Source organism: Perissodus microlepis, chromosome 17, assembly GCF_051167445.1.
Source record: "Perissodus microlepis isolate ML-2025 ecotype Zambia chromosome 17, ASM5116744v1, whole genome shotgun sequence".
In the NCBI taxonomy this organism is placed as follows: Eukaryota; Metazoa; Chordata; class Actinopteri; order Cichliformes; family Cichlidae; genus Perissodus; species Perissodus microlepis.
In genome coordinates, this window is record NC_140477.1 from 37,578,286 (window position 1) to 37,604,766 (window position 26,481).

A 26,481-nucleotide genomic window follows, 5' to 3' on the forward strand; every position below is an offset into this window, starting at 1 on the left:
GGTGGACATACTTTTTCTACTGTCAAATCTACAGTCTCTACCCCATGTGCACGTGACGTGGCAGCTGTACATGAAGGTCACAGGTCGTAGCTCCTCAGCAGCCGTTATCACTGTGTCTGAAAAACTCTCTGAAGAAGCATGCCAGACAAATGGAGCTCGTCCTCTGGCTAAATTAGATCTGCATTGTTCAGAAATCGACTGAACAGTGTGTGTGTGTGTGTGTGTGTGTGGTGCTCCCTGTGCTGGCTTTAAACAGCGACTCATAGAAGCACAGGACTTCTTCATCATGCAGTGCATGTGCTGCAATCACATGATAAGTTAGCACATTTGCATTTTTAACACCTACCATAAATAACCTTGTGAGGCTGTGTGTGTAAACAGGGGCATCGGTGCTACACCAGCATGTGAGTGTGAGTTCATGTCCAGCTGCTGTACTGTGACATGATCCAGCTTTTAAAGGCTGCTGTATGCTACATCCTTTCTCTACAGACGTGAACACATCAGAATTACATCCCAGCATGAGACAGAACTAGTCATTAGTTGGCGCAGCATCCACACAGCTACAGGAAACAGCTCAGGCAGTCCTGCTGCTCGTTTCAGCCAATGTCATGATAAGAGGACAGAGATGGAGACAGCAGGAAAGGTGAAATAAAGACATCATAAAAGAAACACAGGAAAAAAGAATGAATTTTGAATTAGTGAATTTTTCCATTTTTCTGTTTAATGTACACAAAGAAGCAACTACAAAACAAACAAAAAACACTGTGAAAATTTAAAAGAGCTTCCACAGGAGCTCTGACCTATCGGGGCATGCAAACTGGAGCTATGGTGGCATCCTGTGGTGCTGGCAAAGGATTGTTTGGTCCTGCTGGTTAGCATGTTACAGTGCATGCCACATATGCTCCATCAGATTCAAATCTGCAGTTTCAAAGCAGGGTCAACACCTTGGCGGGGTGCAGTGTCTTGCAGGCACAGGCTGCTACCATGGGTTGGTGCCTGTCTTTGGTAGGGTTAAATGTAAAAATAATATCTACATGTACAGCAGTAGTCTTAGATTTCTAGCAATACATTGCATTCTAATAACGTGATCAGTATTTTTCATGTTGCCTGTTGTGGTTGTGGCTGATAAGCACACTTGTAAACCCTCTAAACCAGCGGTCCCCAACCTTTTTTGCGCCACGGACCGGTTTATGTCCAACAATATTTTCATAGACCGGCCTTTAAGGTGTCGCAGATAAATATAACAAAATAAAACCAGTACCGGTACCAAAAAATGTATTCATAACACACGGGAAAAGACCCAGGGAAACATAGTTAACTATAAAAATGATTAAAAAATAATGCTAAAAACCGATAAAAACCTGAAAACCATGAATTTCACACCTGAGCCTCAACTCTCGCGGCCCGGTACTGGTCCGTAGCCCGGGGGTTGGAGACCGCTGCTCTAAACCACAAAAACAAACTTTTTACTCATTCAGCTCTCAAAAACTACGCTTATATTTTGTATTCAAACCGTGCATGACGTGAAAACTCGTGTCAGTTGTTTAGATCTTGCATTTTGGAATCCTTCAAACAGTTTGGACAGACTCACCCACGGCCCTCGAGAGGGAGCAATATTCTTCAGAATGTTGTTTATTTTTGCAGCAGGTATCAGAATTTGATTGCATCCAGATTGAGTCCGATGATTTGCTTAATTTCTTAGCAAAATCAGAGAAAAAGTGAAATCCTTCACATGCAGTGCACTGTACTGTAGAGATTTATTGTGTTAGTTCAGAAGTGACATCCCACTGCAGCAATGGCGTCTTGTTTACCTTCGCCTACAGCTTGGATCAGTCTATAGTAGAGGAAAAATAAACTCATAGCCCAATGTCAGAGGTGGGAACTGAGCAGCCTTGTTATATTGCCTCTGTCAAACTTTTTACAACACTTTCTGCATATCTATCTACATATAGTATATAATAAACAATCTCACAATACATATAAACTGAGTAATCCACAGTACATGGTGTTTAGTGATACCGACTTATCCCCACACACTGTGCTGAGGCTTTAACTTTGTGCCATTGAAAGTGTATGAACAAAAACACTTACAGGGTAATAAAGATACATAAAGAGAGGCACTTGAGTGAATGCACACACACAGTTCAGGATCACAGTAACCCAAATAGTGGCAATGATATTTATGAGAGCGTGTGAGTCATGCAATCCAAAACAAGGCAGAGTGTGAAACGACTTCTTTAGAGCACAGTAGGTAGAGCGCACCAGTGGAGGGACTGTGGGAGGATGGTGGAGAAGCAGCATACCAGGCTGTAAATCTGCTCCATCTAGCTCTTAGAGAAAGTTGAGCATGTCTTCTTCCACAGCAGCTCAATGTCTGGATTTGAGCTCAGGAAGCTGTTTCCATTAAGGATTTGCAAACTATGTCAAAAACATGAAGTAAAATAGCTTGGGAAATTATCTATGTTACTTTAATAACATGTAGACTCCCTCTGGGAAAATGAATAGATTGCTAATGCCAAACTGATGTCAATGATATATTTATCGTAGATCTATAGATTTAGACTTTACCTCTGTGCAACAAATTTCTATCTGCTCAAGGATGTCCAGTAAGGTACGCTACCAGTGAATGAGTTAAGAACAAGTCTGCAACTGGGTGCCAGTTAACCTATTATAGCATAGCAGTTTACTATTGGCCTTTCAAATAATACTGCATCTTACAGGGTTTGATAAGGTATGGCATTTTCCCAGTTGTCATACGTCACATCTTACTCCAAAGACGATTGCTTAGCACTAACATAAGTGACAGAAATAAGGCCAAAGTCAGTCGATCTATAATTAAGATGATCATTTTTTATAACGTGTTGCTAATAGACATGCGCAGATGTATTAGAGATCAGGGTTTGAACATCCTACAGCAGAATAGCCTTTTTAATTTGCCCTTTAAGCTTTGAGCTATTGGCTCTAGACTAATATAGTAACAGCAGCTAAACTATGAGGTCAGAATGAAGCATGTTTTTGAGAGCGGGTGTGTAACTCAATATGCAAAACCAAATGAAGAGATTCCCCGTCACCTTTCTCCGCTGGGTTTGAAGTCTACTGGGCCTTTCTTGCTTTACTAGACTGGATCTGCATTCCCAGATTGAGTCTTTGCTCTTTAGTCCCTTCAAAATGATGCAAATGTAATAAACCTGTTGTAGTTTGTCCCTTTCTCATGAGAACACTTATTGAATGATTTTGGTGTCAAATCTATCCTAAATAGTATAGGAAGCCATGGGTGAAATGAAATGTAATGGCAATAATGTGTTTTTCTCTTTTTTGTCTTCTTTCTCTTAGTTTATTGCCTTCGTGTCTTTGTTCTTCATCCTGGTTTCCATTACCACCTTCTGTTTGGAGACTCATGAGGCTTTCAACAAAATCATCAACAAGACTGATGTGGCGCGGGACAGCAACGTGACCGACTCAGGTCCACAGTATGAGATCGAAACGGATCCTGCTCTTACATATGTGGAAGGTGTTTGTGTCTTCTGGTTCACCATTGAGTTCCTGGTGCGTGTGACCTTCTGCCCAGTCAAGTTGGAGTTTTTTAAGAGTCTTCTTAACATCATCGACTTCGTGGCTATCTTGCCTTTCTACTTGGAGGTTGGGCTGAGCGGCCTTTCTTCAAAGGCTGCCAAGGATGTGTTGGGTTTCCTCAGGGTGGTTCGTTTTGTTCGTATTCTGCGTATCTTCAAGTTAACACGACACTTTGTGGGACTTAGAGTACTGGGCCACACGTTACGGGCTAGCACCAATGAATTCCTGCTGCTCATCATCTTCCTGGCATTGGGAGTGTTAATTTTTGCCACAATGATATACTATGCCGAAAGAATCGGCGCCAAGCCCAATGATCCCACGGCTACCCTCCACACTAAGTTCAAGAACATCCCCATCGGCTTCTGGTGGGCCGTGGTAACCATGACAACACTGGGATATGGTGATATGTATCCAGAGACCTGGTCAGGTATGGTCGTGGGCGCATTATGTGCTTTAGCTGGTGTGCTGACGATAGCAATGCCTGTGCCCGTTATCGTCAATAACTTTGGGATGTACTATTCTCTGGCTATGGCCAAGCAGAAGTTACCCAAAAAGAGGAAGAAACATATCCCTCAAGCAGTGCAGGGAGGGTCCCCCACCTACTGCAAAGCTGATCTCAACACCACCTGCAACAGTACTCAAGGTGACCTGTGCCACGTCAAAGGGAGCAGGGTACTAGAACGCAACCGTTCAGGTAAGACCATATGTTTAGACAAAGGTCATATGGAAAACAGAACTAAGAGACGCTTTGTTTAACAGTTAATTCAGATTACACTGAAGGGGGTTGTTTATGTAGTGACAATGAAGAGAATTCATGAGGGACTTCCTTTCAGTTAGAAAGCCGTGGCCATCTGACAGATTCTACACATGATTTCCCCATGTGACCCATACGCTCCAAAGCAGTTCCCCAACAGATGACTGAGCTGTTTTTACAGCACCAATGCCAAAGGTACAGAGAGTGGGAGATAAGCATTCAGACTCCTTGTTTCCAAGTGTTTCTTCCTGTAAGGATTGCTCATTTGGTGCTCAGACCGTAGGTGGCTGTTTTTCCCTCCAGTACCATATCAGTAATTGACTCTGACACATCTGATATTGATGGAAATTAATGTTGACCTCTGTATACTCGCTTTCTTTCAATTCTAATACAGACATTCCTCAGGGTAGGTGCTCCCTACTATCTGTTTATTAAGTCCCTGAAACTTACATTTAATAACCGCAGAATATTTCATGATTCATTGACTGGATGCACAAACAGAATCATTCTGCCATAGTCACCTCTCTGATCTTCTCAAAGGTCATTTAGAATTTAAGTCTGCAAAGATACTTTCCTCTCGTGTGTCCTTTAAATAGGACATATAGATACCAGCTTTGTACTGAGTCTGATAGTTCATACAACCCCCAACCCTATGACATCAGAATATGTTGTTGTTTTAACTGTTGTTGGTAATGGTACACATATTTCTTTTCCAAATCATACAACTTGTTCTGAACAATTACATATTTTTGCAGTTTTTAAATCAAACAATCACAGTGTAATCAAAGTACAGAATTGTAGCTTTTAATTCAAAGAGTTTTACAATAATGTTTGCATTTACTGTTTATGAATCACAGCCATAGTTCCCATTGTCAGAGGCTCAAAGTAATTGGACAAACTAACATAATTTTAAATGTAAGGACTGTTTTGAATCCTTTCAAGTCTAGAGCCCATGGATCTCATTACATATATATTTCCGCCACTGAGACGCTCTGCCAGGTCTTTATTTAGTTGCCACTCGTTTGTAAGTTGTGCCTTCAGTTTTTGGTTTTGCTTTTTTGGGGGAGGGGCTCCTTGCACTGATGTTTCTTTGGATCAAATATAGAGAATTCACCTGTCCAGGTAACATATATGCGAGTTAATTCATTGGAGCCATGAAGGTGCATCTGAAATTAAGACTATGTCAAACAATTGACTCTAATTCCTGAACAGATAATATAGTGTTTGCACCCGTTCAGTTAAAGTCTGCACCAATCACGTCATCACTGTTTGATTTAAAATCTAATACGTTTGAGGGCACAGATGTATAAATCTGTGTAGCTATGGTAATTGCTAACGCTCCACACTGGTGTTATTTAATCTTGATACTTTTTCATCTTCACCAATAATTTCCATCCCCAAAAAAATTTATATGATTCTCCTGCAAAGGGAAACACTGCTATACTTTATTCCACTGTGCCCAGGACCCCCACTGTCATCCACAAACTATTAGAACCACGTAAATGTACCAGCCCTTCAATTTTATGACATATTTAATCATAAAAATTGACATGGCCAATTGTGAAACTGTCAGTACGTGTCTTTAGTCCCCAAAGCGGAGCTCTATGACTGCCAGAGCATGTAGTTACACGTTAAGAAGAATGTATTAGCCTGATCTCCTTCCTAATAATGGATGGAAAATGTCACTCAAATGCTCTTATATAGCTCTTTTATATAGACAAGGCAAAAACGACATCAGGTTTTGGCTCTATGAATTATGCTATTTGGCAGGGTTTTCCTTTTTGGGTAAGAATGGAAACATCGGTCTCACCTGTATCTTTTCACAAGGTTAAAGTAAAAACAGATTTCTCGAAATCTTTGAAATCCACAGAGTGTCGTCATTCCATGGATTCAGATCGTAGTTTCTTTCTGTTAAAGGCAGACGTGAGGATTGTAGTTTCATTGCTTGGTAACTTCTTCTGTTGTCATGTCTATGAGGGAAAAGTACCACAAAATCATCAGCTTGGTGTAAATTGCATGAATGAACAAAAGCAAATATGGATGTGCAAATGGATTTTTCTCTCAGTTCTGTCTGTAGACTGCAGCGGGGGCAGTGACCTCACCATGTCTCCTGAGGAGAGGGTTCCCATGCGTAGGTCCAGCACCCGAGAACAGGACCGCCGGAGTGGGGGGACCTGTTTCCTGCTTGCTGCCAGTGATTACACCTGCCCTGCAGACGGAGGGATACGAAAGACAGGTAGTTTAACTGATATGTAAAATTTCACTTTTTTTAATGTCATTTAATTCAACATAGAATTAGAACATTGTGATGTGATTTTATAAAAGTATTCTAAAAAGCATGCAGATCTGTTGTTTATTGGGAAATCATTGTCAAATCCACGCTTGCTGTTGTGCACTGCTACTGATTAGTTGTTTGAATCATCAGTCATCATTAGTAAAGTTCAGTTTCCTGGAACCACCGGTCTGAATAAACCACCTATCATTTTAGAAGGTACTATTAAAATCACAGATACTTGTCCAAATGCTCATCAGCTGATCCATGTCCTTAGTGAGTGGCACACCAACATCCCAGGAAGGGAGGAGGCTTTATGTTCAGCCCTAGTCAGCTCAGGTAACGTAACCTGTTGATGTGCTGTCGCGACTCTCCACAGACACACTGCATAACATTTTTGGCCTTTCTAAGGGGAAAACGCATCCCGGCAGCTGACTCAGAACTGTTGCTTTCTTCACAATTTATTCCTGTTTTCTGGTTGCCTGGAAACAGTTGAATACATTTCTGACCCAGTGTCTTACTTTTTTGGCTGTGGCCTGGTCCACTGTCTGTCCACAGAATGCAAAATAATTGCCAAGTACATCATCTGCCTGTAAGGTGATGATACACCAGCAAATAGTTTTTCACTGTCAGAGAGGATAAAAGGTTAAGGAACCAGATTTTAGTCAACTCATAAACATATTTGACTTCTTCATTTTTATTATCGGCTAATGGCCAAGGCAAAGCGCGGTAGAGCCAAGCCATGAGCGATTTATCAGCAGACCAATATTGTCAGCTGATATTAGTTATATGCTGCTCTATTTGACATGGCCAATAAATGAAAATCAGCAAAAGAGATGATACTGCGTAGTTTGTCCATCCAACGACACTCAGTAACTTCTCTGTGGGCAACACACATGTTTGGGATACAACAACAAGCTTATCCAAGCAGTAGGGTATAAATCACCAATGGATATCAGTCTTATAGCTCTGGCTACCGTTCTTAAAAATCCTGTATTGGCTGAGTCTACCAAACATCATCATCAGAGGATCTGCAGGAAAGAGACGAGGTTTTAGTTTCTGTTTGTAACTCTTGGCCATAAAGCTAACATTTATTTCTAAAGACTGAAGCTAGCTAGGTAGGGAAGCTTACGTTATCAGCTCCTGTTAGAATTGATAAATACACTATTTATCAATTCTATTAAACTTTTTCTCTTGTACCTTTGGTTTTTACATTATTGAGCAAACCATCAGTTCCAATAAAGCAGTTCTTTAAATTTGAGTTTACAGAAAAATGAAGAAGTCACTTTCCCAAATATTATGAGTTGGAAATAGCTCTGATTGCATGACTGAAATAATGTTTTTCATAAAACTACAGGAATAAAATTCATCTTTATTTGCTGTCAGACTTGCCCTCCTGAATTGCATAGCACATGTCACCTTGTGCCAGTACACTGTGAAAAGGTCAGACTCAGAAAGGGCTTGCTAACACGTTGACCCAGCCTAAAGGTTATTGTTAAGTTTGCACCTGCTGAATTTCCTGAAAGTGTTGTTGCTGTTCTGTATGACATCAAAGGCAGAAAAGGTCAGGAAACTAGTGATGGGATTTCCGGCTCTTTTTAGAGATCCGGCTCTTTCGGCTCGGCTCATTAAAAAGAGCCGGCTCGTTCGCCCCCTGAACCGGCTCTTCAGGTTGTTTTGTTGCTTTAATTAATTTATTATTAACAATAATATAAAATTATGCACAAAAGGAATTACTAATGTAAAAAAAGAGTGGTTTTATTTATATATGTTTATATATAAATATGTACGGTGGCCCCTAGAGACAAAACACGTACAAACTCCAAAACACATTTCTAACATTAACTGAACTTCCAAAACAGAGCTACCTAGATCACTTAAATTACACAATTGAAAGCATGTGTGTATTGTTTGTGTATTTATACACAAGCACTCATATGTATTCATATAATTTTAAAAAAAAAGTTCATTTACCTGTTACTACCACACACCAAATCCGGTCGTTGGTACTTGCTGGCTTGTGTAGCCTCTAGGTAACAAAAGCTCAACACTGCGCCCTAGCATCCTGGAGCACTTCTGTTGTGTTTTTATGTGTTTTGGAGTTTGTACGTGCTTTGTCTGTAGGGGCCATCGTAAATATACTTTTATTTATTCACTCCACATAAAATGTAATAAATAAATCATATAATACAAAAACCAACTGGTAACAGTTCAACTTTTAACTATTTAAATTTTCAGCTTTTTCCTTTTAAACAAATTTAAAGTGAAACAACACAAAACACTGCAAACCACAACACAATTAAATATGAAAACAAAAAGAAGATGCACATTCTCTGTCATATGGACCTGCATGAATAAACTTTCTGAAACCTTTATCATCTGCAATTGAAAGTAGTTGTGGATGATTACTATACCTTTCTAATGTGACGTTGTTGTCCCTGGCTCTCTTTCTCTCTCTCCCTCCGGCTCTGTTCCTGTGCTACTGAGTGCAACTACCGCCCCTCCCCCCTCTGCCCAGCAAAGCACAAGGCTCGCGTGCGGAGTGAAGCGGAAAAAAGTGCGAGAGAAAGAAAAAAAAAACCCCACGGCTCGCGATAAGGAGCCGGCTCGCGTCGTTCACGTCAAAGATCTGGCTCTAAGAGCCATTTCGTTCGCGACCGACACATCACTACAGGAAACAAAGCGCATAAATCAAGCAGCTCACAGAGCAGAGATTAGTTCAGACTGCAGTTTTTTTGATAGATGCAGATTATCTCTGCTAAATAGAGAACATACCAAAATGTCATTTGGATGCTATGTGAAACATATGTCATTCAGATTGCTTCTTCTATTTACCTGCAGAGACATGAATCTTGTGTTAATCTGCAAAGTAAAGTTGAAGCGTTAAGCCTTGGCTAACTGCCTTGTATGGGAAGGTAGCTGCATCTCCAGGAGCCTAGCTGAATATCTGGCTCCTAATGTTATTGCTGTAAAGCCACCTAACACTCATTGGATGGCAGGCAAATCAGTGCTTCTGTTCCACTGATTATTTTTGCTAAAGCACCCATTATACAAGAATTCTAATGAATGTAAATCATTCATTAGGCTTGCTAACAGAGCCTTATTTTTCATTGCATTAAGCAAAAGAAACAACAACAACAACAACAACAAAAAACAACTGCTGATGGCTTTGAGGTGGTTACTGGAGTAGTCTAACAGGTTAACCTGTCCACATCTTCAGCGACAGCGCATCATGATTTTCAGTGAAGTCAGGTGAGCAGCTGTCCCTTTTATCCATCATGGTTGCAGTTGCCACCACACTGACGGTAATGCATAAAACATGGGTTCCTTTCTTGTTCCCACTACCTGTTGGCTCAGACCCAGGCTCTCTTTTGTTCTGCTCGCTTGGCTCGTTCTGAAAGAGCCCCAGTTTAATTTGCACCCATGCTCTCAGTGAATCAAATGGTGGTGTATGCAGAGTGGTAATGAAGCAACATTTCCATTTGCTGTTCCTCATCAGCCGATTGGCATGCTCCATTAATGCGCTGGCTGCTGTGGCTTGTTTGGTTATTTTGAACCCAATGCAGATTTACTGATGTGCATCACATGCAGCATTTTCAGAAGTTTGAGCTGTTGTTGTTAAGATGATTGAATTAAGGTGTGTCGATTATCATCATCATCAGTATGTGTCTGGATTCATACACACAAATACAGTAACATTTGATACATAATCTAAGACACATGCATGTTGTTCATTTTAAGCTACATGTTGTGGCTCAATATATGAATTGGTGGTTTATATGTGCACTTGTTAACTTTAACCGTTCCTTGGAAATTTTATCCATTTCTAATGGCAGAAAATACTAATGATGGTGTCACTGGTGCCATAACATGAACGACTGTTTTTTTCTTCAGCCCTAAAGTTAAAGAATTATAATATCTCTCATTTAGCTAAAACGACTCTGACAGAGTTCACAGAGGTATTTCTCAGGGGTGGAGCTTGCTGTGCAAGTTACAGAAATACAATTACGGAGGAGCTCCGCTGGCTTGCAAAGTTCAAAGAACTTCAAGATACATACAGCTTCAAATGGCAACACATAAAGTTTCCAAAATAGATATGCTACTTACTAATTACCTAGCTAACTACAGGGTAGCACGACTGCTCTATTATTAGTTTAAGTTTTCATTACAAGCACCAAGAAACAGAAACACTGTCTACAACATAAACAAAATCAAAAGCTGACCTTTTCTCTTCCGTCCCATATCAACTTTTCATTAAGTAACTAAGCACCACTTTTTCAGAGGAAAGATTGTCAGTAAAGTAAAAGAGAAATGAAGTAGATTCCCAGCATCAGAGGACTGACTACAAATCCCACGAATGTTCCTGTTGTGCGTCAAACACTGGCCTGATCACTGACCTCAGACTCCCTAACCAAAGATAGCTGTGCAGCTTCTTTCTTCAACTTAATTTCACCAAAGCTGCCATCTGTGACGTGCAGCTATGTGGGGCATCTCTGATGAAATTATGGACATGTCGCTGCCGCTGATGGAGAGGAGCAGCCACACGCCAGTAGAAACAGATAACCTTCACCATGACTAATTCACTAGTTCACTGACCATCCACGAGTTAGCAAACCTGTGGTCCAAGATGCTGCAGAACAAATCACAGAGCTTTCTTTTCTGTATCAAGATCTGTAGATGTCGGTCAAAGCAGGAACAAGTTCATTAAAGCAGAATGTTTTCTTAAGAATCTACTTAAAGGAACATTGATTCTTTTTAAATGACAGCATTTTGTACTGTTGAAATTCAATATTTCATCTTAAAAGTTTTAAATAAATAGCACAGCCGCCAAATAGCAAACACAAGTGAGATTCAACTCTGACATGCTAAACTGCTGGCATTGTTACATTTTTGGACCCTAAAGAGAAAAACATGAATTCTGTGCATGGTGGGGTTTTAAAGTCTTCCACTTTTTCATCGCTCAATTTTAAAACATTTAGACAATTTGATGTGGCATAGAGATTTTCTTGCCATCTGAAAATATAATATTATTGGGCAATATATTGATATAGTAGTGCATTGTTCAACAATAAAAGTAGCCTTTTTTTCAACATCTGCTGTGACGACAAGGCTACCAGTAACTCCCTGCTAGCATAGCATGAATGCAGCATAAAGAAAAGCTGGGGTTTAAAATGTCGCCACACAAACGGCAGCTTTTTACACTTATTTTGTTTCAGAGCAGGCAAAGATTTAAATAAAGAGAATTTAATTTAATTATGCATCGATTTACTGCAGGAACTAAAGATGTGAACAGCTATCAGTGTATCCAGTTTTGTTTGTATTTGTTGCAGATGTAATGGATTTCATATTTCAGTTACTTCAGCAACAATATAGACATAAAGCAATCTTAAGAAGCACTTTTGAGCCAGTCAGGTGGTTTCTTCCTCTCAAGCAGCTCCAGGCCTAAGAATTTCAATATGCTTTATGGCCAGTGTCATGAAATGTGCTGCACATGCACTCACCATACAGTATGTTACTGTTGCTATGTCTCACTCCTGTCTCCTGTCTTGTCTCGGTTCACTCGGCTGGCTCGGATTTGGATCGTTGCCTGCCTGCCTGCCTGCCTGCCTGCCTGCCTGTGTGTGTTCATGTCCTGTTCCTGCACAACCACCTCCACCACCACCACCACCTTTGTCGCCCCCCTCATCTGAAGGCTATGAGAAATCCCGGAGCTTAAACAACATAGCGGGCATGACTGGCATGGCTGGTAACACTCTGAGGCTGTCTCCTGTGACCTCGCCCTATGGATCGCCCTGCCCGCTACGCCGCTCTCGCTCCCCTATCCCTTCCATCCTGTGAGATGTCCACCTCTGGACCGCTTTGACCCCAACCAACCCATATCCGTTCCACTAACAAACCACATCCCTCTGGCATCAAATCCGAACTCTGTTTAGTTCTTGTGACTAGTGGAAAAGTACTCCACCATCGTAGCCAAGAATCGTGTAAATGTCTCGAGTAACCTGAGCAAGTTCTGCGCTTTTCCTTCAAGGTACATCTGCTTAGCTCACATTCATCTCCTGATGTACCTTTTAGCTCGATATTATCATAATGTGAGTCTTGCAATAAAAAAACTCTTACTGGTGGCTTCAGAGGTAGCAGCCATAACGTGTAATAAAGGACATTTAATAATCAGGGATATTAGATGTTGTTATATTTAGATACCTTGAAATAGATGTGCTTCCAGAAAAAGAAAGAGAGATGTCACTTTGTTTTAACCTCACACAAACTGTGACTTTGTTTATGGTAAACTGTGTTATAATTGGGTTGGTGTTGGAGAGGAGGGGCAAGTCGCTTTTCACCCGCTGTTGGGCCTGCTCATGTTTTTTGCATGGATCATACTGTAACCATCGTCTTCAAGCAGCGTGCACAGAGGAGGGGAGGAGAGCTCGAGGATCTGTAGAACAGACTTGGAGTGGTTTCTATAAAATGCTGTTATGTTGGGATTTAGGCGAGGGAGGGCGTACCCGACTCGTACCATGTCTCATTTTGCCATTGGCTTCAGCAACAATCCACCGAGGAGACTGAAAACACAGAAGCCCAGCTGGGCGTTGCTTTCTGCTCATTTGCTGCTATTTCTGAATAACTTTCTCCTCCTCTGTGTCTAATTTTCTTTTTCCTCTGACGTAGTGCCACCAAATCTGTTGTGTTTCTGGTTGTTTACTCACAGATAACTGCAAAGAGGTTGTCTTTACTGGTTTTACACAAGCAGAGAGCAGCGTTCTATCTTAATGGCTTGAAGAAAGGCACCGCCATAGTGGAAAGGTAAAGGAATGAGGGTGCGGTGCCATCTCACCCTTTTCTTGGCTATTTTTCAGTATGTGTGTGTGTGTGTGGGGGGGGGGCATAGACAGGTAGCATTTTATTCATGAGATAATGTGCACAAAAAATAAATAGATGTACGTCCCCAGACTAAACAGTTGAAAGTGAAGCTAATCAGTCTTTTTGACAGTGACAGGCATAAACTGCCTCTGCGTACCAACAGGTGTGGGAAAGCAGACGTAACCATGCAGCAGTGTGCCTCGCCCATCACTACAGTATGTCTATAGAAGTAGCAGGAGGTTGCTAAGCAACTGGCTCACAACTAGATGCATCTTCCACGTAGCTCAGCAAAAAGTCAAACTATCAGAAAGAGGAGCTTGTCTTTGTCTTTGCACCTAGTTATTGATTCACGCCTTACATGAACGACCCCAGCACACAGACGAGCCTTTAGAAATAAAATTTTGTACTGTTTTGATTTTTGTGCATATATTTTTAAACAGACAACGTGTGCATGGTGAGATCTGATGCATTTCATCCAGACATGTGTTTATATTTTATTTAGACAATTCATTTCCTATTTGAATAACAGTGGGATAAATTGTCATCAGTATGAGGACCTATTGCAGTGGGAAGACCTCATTTGGAGCCATAAGGCCACGCCTACAGGACAATAAGGATGAGGACGCACCCGAGAGCCACTGACTGACAGGCTGTCGGTGAGCAGACTGGACGACTCACAAAAAATTCTTATTTTGAAAAGGAGAGGAAAGCAAACTGGGCTCGTCCTTAAAAGAGACTATCTAGTGCGTAGATTCTGCTCCTGTAAATACAAAACAACACAGCACATCTGGGCCATGTGGCTCTGTCCACACATCTGTCTTTTGATATAGCGAGTCAGGTACGAGGCGGCTCGCTGCTACGTTGCGCCGTTGACACTCTGAGTTGATCATATTTCTTTGCTGTGGTATCCCTCCTCGCAATAAATGTATTGAGACGCATCAGTCGAGGCACTTTGTGTTCAAAACAAGGAGTGTGTTCATATATGAAATTCCACACCGAGTATATACAGTGTAGAGAGGCAACGTTGAATAAATGTGACATTACGATCATCTCTGCTTTTGTTTCTCTCTGTAATTTCAGTAGGTTAATTGCTCTGCTGTGTGTAACTGTGTGTGTGTGCGTGCGTGTGTGCGTGTCCTAACAATCCAGGGTAAGGTCTATAGCTTGAAAGGCCCGGTCAGAGAAGACCAGCGAGTGGACTCGATGCTGTCACTCTTGTACATTTAGCACAAACAGAAATGAGACAGAGCTCCCCTGTGATGCAGTGCCGTTGTAGAAGTCCCCTCTCTACCCTGCGTTAGTGCTGCAGACGTTCATCTCTATACAAACCAAATTATTCTGACCAGACTATTCCTCATGACTCCTGGTGGCTAACAAAAATAACTTGATTCTTCCAGATCTTTCCCCTTGTGGGGGTGAAGCAAACGTGTAGCAGAAGTTTACCAAGTTATACGGCGGGACTTCTAGAATGGCTACATCTGCACCGTAGCAATCCCACATACCCACACAATCAGATTGGATTCGCAATAAGCACCCGAAAAACAAAAGCACCGATCCACACTGTGATTTCAGGAGCCTGTCAAAACAGGAAGGTGAAGGAAAACGAGTGAAAAAGCAGCTGTAGAAGCTGCCAGGCGAGATCGGAAAGTGGCACAACCGGCACAGTTGTAGGCTAGCTGTTCCAGTGTCGCCCTGAACCCACCATCCTCCTCATGTAGTACACACGCTGCTTCACTCTTTGAATTGACAAAGGGGTACCGTTCTTCGTGTATTTCTAGGATGATGTTATAACTTGAAAAAAAAAAGGTGTTTATTTTTTTGAAACCAGAACATGTATTTTTGTGTCTTACTGTGGAGTACTTTGCTCTTTCCTGTAAAGTCCTGGTAGTCTGATGCTGTGCTTCTACATCGTGTCCTCCAACTGTCAGGCTTTTGATCCAAGTTCATGTTTCGTATGTTTTACTGTAAGCATAATTCTAGTTTTTGTAATTCTGTATTTGTGGAGCCTTTTGTTGGCAAGTGCATGCTGAAAAGAAAAATCATTATGTCAAATTGTAAAGAAAAATAAAATAAGATGACATATTGTATATCACGTTCAAAACAATGTGTATAGAGTAAAGGTAAATACTATGTGAGAGACTCACATAAACTATTTATCTTTTAACAGATGGTCTCTGTCTTTGCTTAATTTCACCTATTTTCTTCTTGGTTGTCAGAAAAACACAAATGTGTGTTTAACCTTCACGCACACCACACAAACCCTCACTTTTCATATAGGAGTCAATTGTCTCCACTTTTCTAAATAGAAAATCGACTTATTTCTTTTGATAATGCTTAACTTCACCTATTAAACCACCTTCAAACTTTTCCCTTTACATTAGTGACTCAGTCACACTGGATTTCTCCCTGTGAATAAGAACAATCGGTGGTTTCCTGCTGATTTCATTGATTTTTATTTAATCTCTGCACTTGGATAGTGATTATGAGTATTTGTAACAACCCAGAGGCAATGTTATATGCGCAGAAATCTGTGCTATCAGAAACTGAATGTGAATACGTTAAATTTGAATTGCTTGGATTGAATCTGAATTGTAACTTGAATAAATGCTTTTAAAAACTGAATTTGAATTAGCCTAATTTGAAATTCAATTTAATGGTTTGAAAATGATCATTACTAAATTGAAATTGAATTTTATATTTTGAAAATGAATTCATTTGCTTTGAAACCATATTTTATCCTCTAAAAATTTAGTTCTCGAATAATTTCAGATTCACTTCTCACCGTTCAGTTTCAGTTCCAAAATTCAGTTTTTGGGACTTTAAAAAAGTGTGGACTTTATACCAGTTTTTAAATTGTGTTGATCGGCCACGTACAACCAGAGTTATGATAAAAATATCTGCAATGTTTGGTTTCCTTCCTGAATACTGTCGTTGTTTATATTTACTGCGGGAAGAAACGGTAAAAACTGCGTTTTATAAGGAAAACGCTCGAAAGCCTGTGAACAAAAACAAAAACTCCCAGCCTTTCCTATTGGTGGAAAAATGTACCATGTCGACCAATCAAAAAATGATATGGCAACATGGCATTTAGATGTTTAGGAAAGGGGGAAGTTTTAGGAGTGACGGCGGAGATTTGCGACATTTAGCGTGTTTGGAGTCTGAAGTTAGTGTGTTGTCTTGTGTCGTTAGTGTGTAGTTAGTGTGTAGTGTAGTCAATAGTTTTGTTGTGTGTGTCAGAACAATGAGGCGACTGCTGAATGTTACAGGTGTTACAGCAGTGATACATCTGCTGCTGTCAGGCCTGCAGGTATCAGGCTGTTGTTCTCCTTCATCTCATAGAGGACAGAAATTATTTTTTGGAGTGGCACAAATAATTTGTGTGGCATCAGATTTGATGCAGAACAGCTGATTGTTCTGTAAATAGTTTGAAATGTTTATTTTAAAAAATCGCCTTGGCTGCATTTTTATGTAAACAGCTGCAAAATATTTTGTTTGCATAACTCAGTAACTTTTTTGAAGAACTATATAATTAATTGCCCAACATTGGTCATTATTTCCTGTATTTGCAGACAGAGAGTTACAGACTCTCTCCCAGACCACAGACTCATAATACAAGTCAGAGCATAAAAAAGAAAGTTGTGTTTTCAAAATTGGAGTTCAAGTTATTTTTACTTCCAATAGTGTTAACATGCTACACATGAACAAGGGTTTTTTTTACAATTTTCATTGTAAGTGGGCTGAAGCAGTTAATTAAAAGTAGTCTAACATAAATGCTGTGCTTTGATTATTTTAATAAACATGTAACTTGGATGGATTCGCTGCTGGCGTGACCACAGTGCACACGTCTGCTGCTGCTCACAGTGGTCCAAGGAGCCGCTCAGGGAGTTGGTGTGTTCAGACACGTGAAACATTAGAGGCAACATTGCCCAGAGGTTACGTGTGAAACACCCTCAACATTGAACCAGCCGTCCAATGGGAGCCAACCTGCCCGACTTAAACTGACTGCAGTGAATCTCAAACAGATACATTTTTTTTGCCATGATATATGATTTTCATCATTTATAGATTTGATATTTCTGCCAGTTTATTACAGTTAGTAGCCAGCTTGCTCCTATTCAGTTAACTACTGAAACCAGACTGACCCATCTAATCGCTCATTTATTGACGTCTCAACACAAAGTGGATGTGAAGATGGCAGCTGGCTGTGAGTGGTCACACACCTGGTCCCCATCTTTGAAGCAACTGTTTCAAAAGCAACATGCTTGCTGCAAACAGCTGCCGTAATTTCGGTCGTGTCGTGGTGACCATGCTGACTGCTGTTGTCCTTAGTGTGACGTTCCTTATGAGGACATTTGAGCGATGGCGGGGGTGTAAGGGTCATTTGACACTTGCCGTGAACACACCAACAGCGCTGGGCGACAAAGATGGCGTAAAATTGTAACATCGCTAGCCCCGTTTCTGCATACATGAAGCATAAATAGAGGTGGCAATGTAATGACGTCACTGACTACACATGTGACCAACGCTGGAGGTATATTGGTGTATACTCTAACCTTGAATTAAAGCCAGGAGGCAAGTTTGTGTTCCATCACTTTGTTCCTTTAGATTAATGGTATAGACTGGTTCTGATATAGTGCTTTTCTACTCTGCTCCACAGCAATCTGATGGATGCATCAGAGATGAACTTGGAATTAGCATCTAAAAATAGTTCTGCTGTCTAAACATTTAGAACCACACACTGCACTTAGTCTGGTTTCCAGAGTTTTGCTCATACTGTTTGAAAAATGTCAGAAAGGTTGCCAAGATGAGCAGAACACACATTTACCAAACAGATTCGTTCATGGACTTCAGCGATAACTGTCAGGAAAGATCTTTATGTAGAAAACAATTGGACATCTTCTTGAAAGAAGACCTGAAGACGTTCCTCCAAAATGAGTCTCTCCTCTCTCAGCAGAGGGGTCTTTATCCAGCTGTGCAGAGCTTCATCACATTTTGTTTTTTGGGGGTTTTTTGCATTCTGCAAATAAAAAAAAAAAAAAAATCAAGTCCAGTAATTATTATATGGCAAGTATATACTGCAGAAAGAATGGAAACTAGATCCCCAAAAATGTAAAAGTTTATTGGGATAAGGCTTTTGGGAGATTTTTTTGAGAGAAAATTTACTCATATCTTTAAAAACTTTACGTATGTGATCATATTTCACTGATGTGGTTCAAGTGAAATATGTCTAATGTATTGCCTCAGGTCAAACTGTCATTCAGCAAAATGTGCAGTACTCCAGTTTGATGGGAAGCTGATTGTTGTAGCTGCACTTTCCCATTTACTCTTATAACACAGGTGTGTTTAAAGCCAAGCCAGTGCAGCTGTAATGAGAGTAAAAGACAAACAAAGCAGCTGGTCTTTGCATGGAGACCAGCTCTGATTACTCCCACAGGTTCAGGCTGAGATAATGGTGAGTCAGCACCTTCCTCTCCCACTTCCTGTTTTCCCTGCTCATTTCCCACTTCGGGTTCAACAATCAACAGCACTCGGCACACCATATCTCTGAGACATCCCAACTTCCTTTACTCCAGTCGCTATGGAAACAGCCACAGACATGCCAAGGAGACGTAAACACCCAAAGCTGGGAGTGTGTTTTTCAGGACAGGAACTCTGCGTTTCCCTTCTTCTCCTCCACCCACCAACCCTGCCTCAACCTTGGCACGGTGGGGGTGGGGGACGCTCCTGAAATCCAATACCAAATTCGTGGCAGGAATATTGCATCATGGGCTGTTTTAAACATCTTTGGGGGGGGTCAACTTTATTAGATAGATCAGTGAAGAAAGGAGTGGCAGAGAGAGAAGGTGGAAGACATGCGGCAGGTTGGACTCGAACCTGGGCCGGCTGCTCTCAGCCATAAGGCATGTAGGCGCCCGCTCATAACACTCTGAGCTAAACCGGCGCCCTGAAAATTCTTATTTTACCAAAGTAACCTCTACATTTTTACTGGTCTACTATCATTGCATTGTACGATTATTTTAATTTTAATTGTATGATATGCTTAGTACTGATGACTACTACTGCAACAAGCCTTTCCATTGGCCACTTGAACCACTGATCCCTTTTGTATTTCTTGTAAGCAAGATGTGTTGCACATTAAAATTAAATGTCTCGCCTGTTTCTACTACAGTTCGGACTGGATCCCAATTGAAATCGGTCTATGAGTCAGAGTTTGTCACTTCTGACTGATAACAGCCATAAAACTGTGAGTTGTTGAGGATATCCTCAACTGTCGTTAAGCATTTCTGGCACGGTTAGCTACTGTTAGCATCTGTTAGCTGTCGTTTGCCAGAAGTGAAACTTTCTTTGAAGTGGATGTAACATTGCTGGAGTCTTAGTGAATAAACTCATATGATATGAGAAAGTAATTGTTTATCAGAGTGAAAGTGTAATTTTTTAGGACACTCAAGCCTAACATTAGCCGGCACAATGTTACGTGGTAAACCAGCTGTTGTTGTTTAGCCAGCTCTTGCCAGCTGTTCAGAGACGAGAGACTGCACGTCTAATCTGCTGACAACAGGTAACTGTGACAATATTGGGAATAAGTAAGCATGTTTATGCGCATTTTGTATGTTAGTTACAACTCGGTAATAAAGGGGTAATAGTAGGGTAACACTCAATTACCTCGGGTAGTTTCTGTGTAATAAGCCGGAAACAGAGCTAAAAAATGCAGAAGTGCTTGTTTCTATTAATCAACACATTAATAACCAGTTAATAACCTTTTCAAACACACTTAAAGAATAGTAATGACTACCCGGAAACACCTGTGGGAGTTTCTCTCTAACAAGCAGGAGTTTAATACCATGGTCATGATAGATGATTAATAAAAGCATCAGGAAGTCTTAGAGAATAATACATATGAATACATTGGATTCACACAGGAGTGTAGAGGACCCTCCCTCACTGCATAGATTATACATGGATGACAACACATAATATAGTAAATATATTTCAGGTAAGAAAGAAAGTTGTCCAGTACACAAAAATAACACGCCATCCATGTTCTCCTGCTCGTCCACCTCAGCGTTGTAGGGGGAGCAACACTATCGTCCTGCACTGCCTCAATCATTGATTGCCACCCTTCAAATCTACATCTCTTCTTAAAGACTTCACATGGTATACTTTACATGATGAGGAATGGAACTAGAAAAGTTCATCCACGAAGTGTCATCAAAATCAACAGAAAATATCACATAACAACCAATCAGCCCCAAGCATTTACAATTCAGAGAACTGCAGCGGTTGCATTAAAATAAACTGACAAAAATAAATAAGGTTAATTTCTTTTCTTTTTTTTTTTTGCCTGTCCCGTTTGGTTCTTTTGCATCAGAATTATTGTCTAAAGGCGAAGAAAGATGCCCAACGGATTTACTTTACCAAATGGACCCTCCCAGCCTTGCCGTAATGGTCTATTTGATTCACCTTTTATTGTTTATTTTATTTTATTTTCACTTGCTAAATACGGGACAGACTTGACTGGGGAAAAGAAAGGTAAGAAATAAGGTTAATTTCTAAGAAAGGATTCCCCTGGTAAGTGTCATGATAAAAGGTACCTGACAATGACTGTTGTAATCATGACCCTTTGTATATTTATACACACTGCTGAAATGCAAGAAAGATGCTAGGTCCTGGAGCTGCTACACAGCGGCAGTGTGGCATTTAATCCTGATAAGTACCATGTATTGAGACTGGCGTAGTCGTCGAGGGCAGAGTGAGTCAGGCAGTAGAGTAGGGGCTCCGTTTACAGGCTTAGTTATAGGTAAATACTCAAAAAGCCACAGGAACACTAAATGACTCACACACTGACATGGAGACCCTCACTGAAAACCAGAAGGGCAGCATGTAGTGGCGTGCGCTAAGTGTTAGGACCTGCTAGGGCTCTAAATACCAGCATCAGTTTTGGGAGATGACAGAAAGTTAACAATTAAGATAGAAAGAAATACACAGCAGAAATGAGAGGAACTTCAAACTGCAAAGACACTCCAGCTGCAGCAGGAAATGAGTCCACACATCAGCTTCGCAGGGAAGCGGCCCTTGAGCGATCCTGCGCACCACTTCATGACTGTAAGTATGTGGGTTACCAATGTGTACTCCTCCATAGTTTAGAGTTTTCATCCTTTATTTAGCTGCAGGAAGAGGGAGTCATGGCAGTGCAAATGTTCTCTTCAGCTACATTAAATCGGTTTCATAATATTTGTTTATGTACTGCTTTGTGAAGGTTTGCAGGACTTTAATGATCCCTGAGCACACCAGGAGAATGGTGTAGATACAAAATAACAAAGAAAGTATTTCCCATCACTTCAAGGCTTTATTATTATTATTATTATTATTATTATTAATAATAATAATAATAATTAGTATGTTATTATCATCATCATTGTTGTGGTTGTTTTGCTGTTATTAATTTTATTAATTTCCTACATAGAATTGTCTCTCTTTTCACAGAGAGGTCAGAGGTCACCCTGTGGCAGGTAAATGATCCCCAGAGAGGGATGGATACTAAATAGATTTACGTTGACGTTAATGCCATCCTGCTTCTTCATCTGTATTACTAAATAGTGTAAAGCGTCACAGCAACGTCTCACGTGTCTGTCTAATACAATGGGAACATCTAGAGGAAATCAATGTCTGAATGCGAAACAGGTGTTCGAAACACGGGACGTTCTAGCAGGAACTGCACACTGCGAAACAACTGTCATCCTGATTCTTGTTCCGTTCCCATTAACATTTTCATCAACACTTATGGGAACTGAAAGAGGTTTTTGAGGCCTTGTTTGTGACACAGACAATGAGAGCCACTGTCTCAGCATACCACTTCTAAAATGAACTATCCCCTCTGGGCCCTGAGGGTTACGCTGACCAGAGCTGACAACAATGTCTGATGGAAGAAAAACAAAGCATTTGACTTTGTGAAATAAGCTGTTGTTTGGTTCTCTCACCTTCCAAAGCTTTTGAAATGTTCCTATCAAGCTCTACATTGTTGAGGCTGCCTTATTTTGATGTGTTTTTTTTATACTTCTTAGTGTAAATAGAAATGCAGATGTTTAAAGTTACAGTCTTTAAAGACAATGTAGTGTGTGGTTTGTCTGTGTCATGGGTCAGGCACACTAGAAAAGCTGTCCAAGAAACATTAGTATTGCTATTAGCTGTCGCAACCACTCTGCGAGGTGATAGCGTAGGTCACCTGGTGGCAAAAAATCAGAGTCCTGCATTGGGCGAACTGGAATCTTTCTCAGACAGATTGGTTACGGTCCATCACAGTTTCTTTGCAACAGATGACTCAACTCAGCTTTCATGATTCGGCTGTGTGGCAGGCAGGAATTGGACCCAAACACAAACTCACGGGGACACGGGTGATAAACTCAAAAGCACAGCTTTATTGCTGGAAAAACATCACAAGTTTTAGAAAACTAAACTGGGAAAAACTAAATATAAAGCTCACACACCGCATGAGGGAGATCACAACACTGACACAGAAACACAGGGCTTAAACACACTGGGAAATAACGAGGGGAATGAGACACAGAAGGGGAGCACAGCTGGGAGAAATCAGACATAACGAGAGCCAAGGGAAGCAAAGCTCAATACATTCACGTAGGACACAGACCTTCAAAGTAAAACAGGAAATGTAACATAGACACAGACTTGACTTGGGGAGACAGAGCAACTAAGAAACACAGAACAATAACAGGGAGACACAGAGGGCGGCTACGAAATACTCAGAAAACTAAAGAGAATACAAGAAAGCCAAACTAAGACACCAGACTAAAGAATAAACTGGGGCAACAAAGAGAACTAAGATCATAATACAAAAACTCAGACACAAGAAACTCAAAACACTGGGTCACCGCCCCAGGACCGTGACACAGCTGCTTGCCAACTGGTTGTAATATGGTTATATTCCTACTTTCTATAAAAGCATGGTTGCCAAGCCATCATCTTGAAGCAACTAGTTCACTATTTATGGAGGAATTTCAGAATTTCCTTTCCTGAGTTTCTATGACTGTCACGGTTCTGGGTCATATCGACCCAGCATTTTGAGTTCTTATCTTTTGGTCTGATTTTGTATTATGGGCTATTCTTAATCTCTGGTTGTGTCTTGTTGATTATTATTATTCTTAGTCTATGTTTCAGTTAAGGGTTTTGTTCTTGTACCCTCCTGTTTTTAGTATAGCTTAAGTCCTGCGTTAAGTCTGCGTCATTGTGAATTGTTTCCTGTTTTACTTTGAAAGTCCATGTCCTTTGTCAATGTATTGCGTTTTGCTTCCTCCTGGTCTTGTCATGTCTGATTACTCCCAGCTGTGCTCTCCTCCTGTGCCTCGTTCCCCTCGTTATCCCTCTGTGTTTCTCTTCGTCCATGTGGTGCCGTCTGTGTGTCGTCCCTCAGGTCATGTAAAGGGTTTTTCAAGAGTCGTTGCAGGTCATGTTCTTAGTGTTTAGTTCAAGTCAAGGTTTTCTCATGGTTCTTTCATGCATCTGCACCGAATCTTGTTCATACCGCTCATAGCCATAGTCTCCCTAGTTTTCATAGTTAGTCATACTGCTCTCCAGTTTCGGTTCTAGTTAAGTTTAACCTCTGTCCCGGCCGTTTTTCTCATGTCATTGTTTCAAGGCTGGCTTTTCATTTGAGATTCAGATTCGTCTTCTCATCTGTGTCCGCACCCGGGTCCACCTCACGCTCTCCACTCGGTCTGCCCCGCAGACCGTGACAATGACATTTTGGCTGGACATTCAATGTTTTATGTGAATGCCAAATTTGCCACCGATGACGATTTTTGCTGATTTGTCACAGTTTATCACCATCTGATTATAAAAAAACTGGTATTTGCCAGCTTGAAAGCATTCAGTCACAAACTGACAGCAGACTGGTAGCAGACTAATCATTTTGTTGCCACATTTGCTGCCTTGACTCGAAGTGACTTTGAAAATTGCAACAACCTAATGGTCACAGACGTCTTCTCCATCTTTTTTAGCAACCATTTCAAAATCAATGACAGTTGTTTTCCATAGTGTCGCTGTAGCATGAGAACACTCGTAGAGTCTGCCAAGAGCTTTCCGAAGTGAAAATAACCACAGATGAGACACAAATATCCAGAGACAGAATAAGACCATTAAGATGAGGTGAATGTCTTTTAAGCAAAAATGAGTGTCTCAGCTTTTTGATGAGTACTTAATGGAAATATAAACCTTTTTAGGTGCCTACTGTATTGCTGCCAAAAATACATTAAAAGCCTGTACTGAAAAGCAAATGAGATCACCGACTGAACAAATGATGAAGATTTACAACATACTGAGTCAATTTCGAGTATCTTCAGGTTCCCAGAATTATTTTATGTACTGTAGAAGTGAAGCACCTGACATCCTGAGCCTTCATATCCTGACGATAAGCAGAGTGGTGGGTGGGGGTTGGCGTCAGACATACCCACTGATCAGCCCAGCCTTTATCCAGCTCAGCTGCCTCTGTGTTATAACACAAAGAGAGATCACAGACAGCATGTGCCCAGCAGCATGTTAATGAGCCGGTCGGAGTAAGGTGAGCCGATGCACACCGTTGCATCAGGCATTGCGAGGGGCACTCATATCAGCCGGTTAAATTTAGCATGGTGGATTTTTGATCTCGCAGTGGTTGCCGAGCTTTTCTCCTGTTGTCACAGTTAAGCAGCCAGAGTACCTGAGGATGCTCTGAAGCCTTTAAGTGTCTGATATTTTTGCAGTGTATAGAACAGCTTTAGGCTCTTAATTTTGAATGTGGAGATTTGAGCCAAAAAGACATTTTGTCAAAAATATTAAGCATGAAAAAGTCAGTTTGAGCTTTCAGAACTGGAACAACTCAAACTTAGTACACATGCAGTATGTGAGGTTTACTTTTAAGGGGAAATATTATTATAAGATTAGAAACTGGATAATAAGCCTTTCAAGAGAAGGTAAAGGAAACTTTTAACCTATTTGCAACTGTAGGTTTGCTTGTTTTTACACGTGTGCCACATGTAGTAGGAATGCAGTACCTCTGGTAATTTTAGTTCCTCATAAGAAACGGTATAATTTAATTTAATCAAGTAAACGTGTGTGGTGTCTACTCTGTTCCTACACTGTGAAAAGATCAGAAAATAAAAATTGAAAGCTTCTGTGTTAACCTGGACTGCTTTAAGGGCAGAGTAAGGCTTAGGTGTGTTAATGGAAATGTTTGACCGTTCCTCCAGAAGTGCATTTGTGAGGTCAGACACTAATGTGGAACAAAAAGGCCTGGCTTGCAGTTTCTGTTCTAATTCATCCCAGAGGTTTTCTATCGGATTGAGGTCAGGACTCTGTGCAGGCCTGTCAAGTTCTTCTGTAACAGACTCGCTCATCCATGTCTTTATGGACTTATGGACGTTTTGTACACTTGTGTGCAATCATGTTGGAATAGGAAGGGACCATCTCTAAAGTGTTCCCACAAAGTTGGGAGCAGGAAAGTGTCCAAAATGTCTTGGTATGCTGAAGCATTAAGAGTTCCTTTTACTGGAACTAAGAGGCTGAGTCAAAAAACAAAACAACCTGACACCAAACTTTCCACTTGGCACTATAGAGTCACACAAGTATCATTCTCCTGGCAACTGCCAAACCCAGACACCTCCATTGGATTGCCAGGAGGAAAAAGGTAATTTACTACTCCAGAGGACATGTCTCCATTGCTCTAAAGTCCAGTAGCAGTGCCCTTTAAACCACTTTGGGTTGTGTTGGGTTGGATGCAGGACTCGGCCACTGAAAGCCATTCCTTGAAGCTCTCTACACACTGTTTGTGAGATAATCTGAGGGTCACATGAAGTTTGGAGATCTGTAGTCAATGCCTCTGCAGAAAGGTGGCAAACATCTGCTGACTATGATTTTATTTAGTAATACAATATTTAGTAGTGAGAAAATTTCACAACTGGTCTTGACATCCTGTCAGGGTGCCATGCTGGAAGTGACTGAGCTCCTGAGAGTAACTCATTCTTTGACAAATGTT

The 26,481-nt window shown here is 40.9% G+C and overlaps 1 protein-coding gene across 3 annotated transcripts in view; it reads left to right on the forward strand.

The window, feature by feature from the left end:
* kcnc2 (potassium voltage-gated channel, Shaw-related subfamily, member 2) overlaps positions 1-15,621 on the forward strand; it is a 99,910-nt gene extending 84,289 nt beyond the window's left edge. Inside the window, exons 2-5 of one of the 3 annotated variants that reach the window (XM_084910128.1) lie at positions 3,334-4,267; positions 6,393-6,563; positions 13,306-13,400; positions 13,987-15,621. In XM_084910128.1, the coding sequence (XP_084766254.1) occupies positions 3,334-4,267; positions 6,393-6,563; positions 13,306-13,367 (1,167 nt within the window). In that variant the 3' untranslated portion in view covers positions 13,368-13,400; positions 13,987-15,621. Of the gene's footprint in view, positions 1-3,333; positions 4,268-6,392; positions 6,564-6,876; positions 12,220-12,291 lie in introns of those variants that run through there. The other 2 variants (XM_084910129.1, XM_084910127.1) reach the window with 2 other exon arrangements.
* The last annotated feature ends 10,860 nt before the right edge of the window (positions 15,622-26,481 follow it).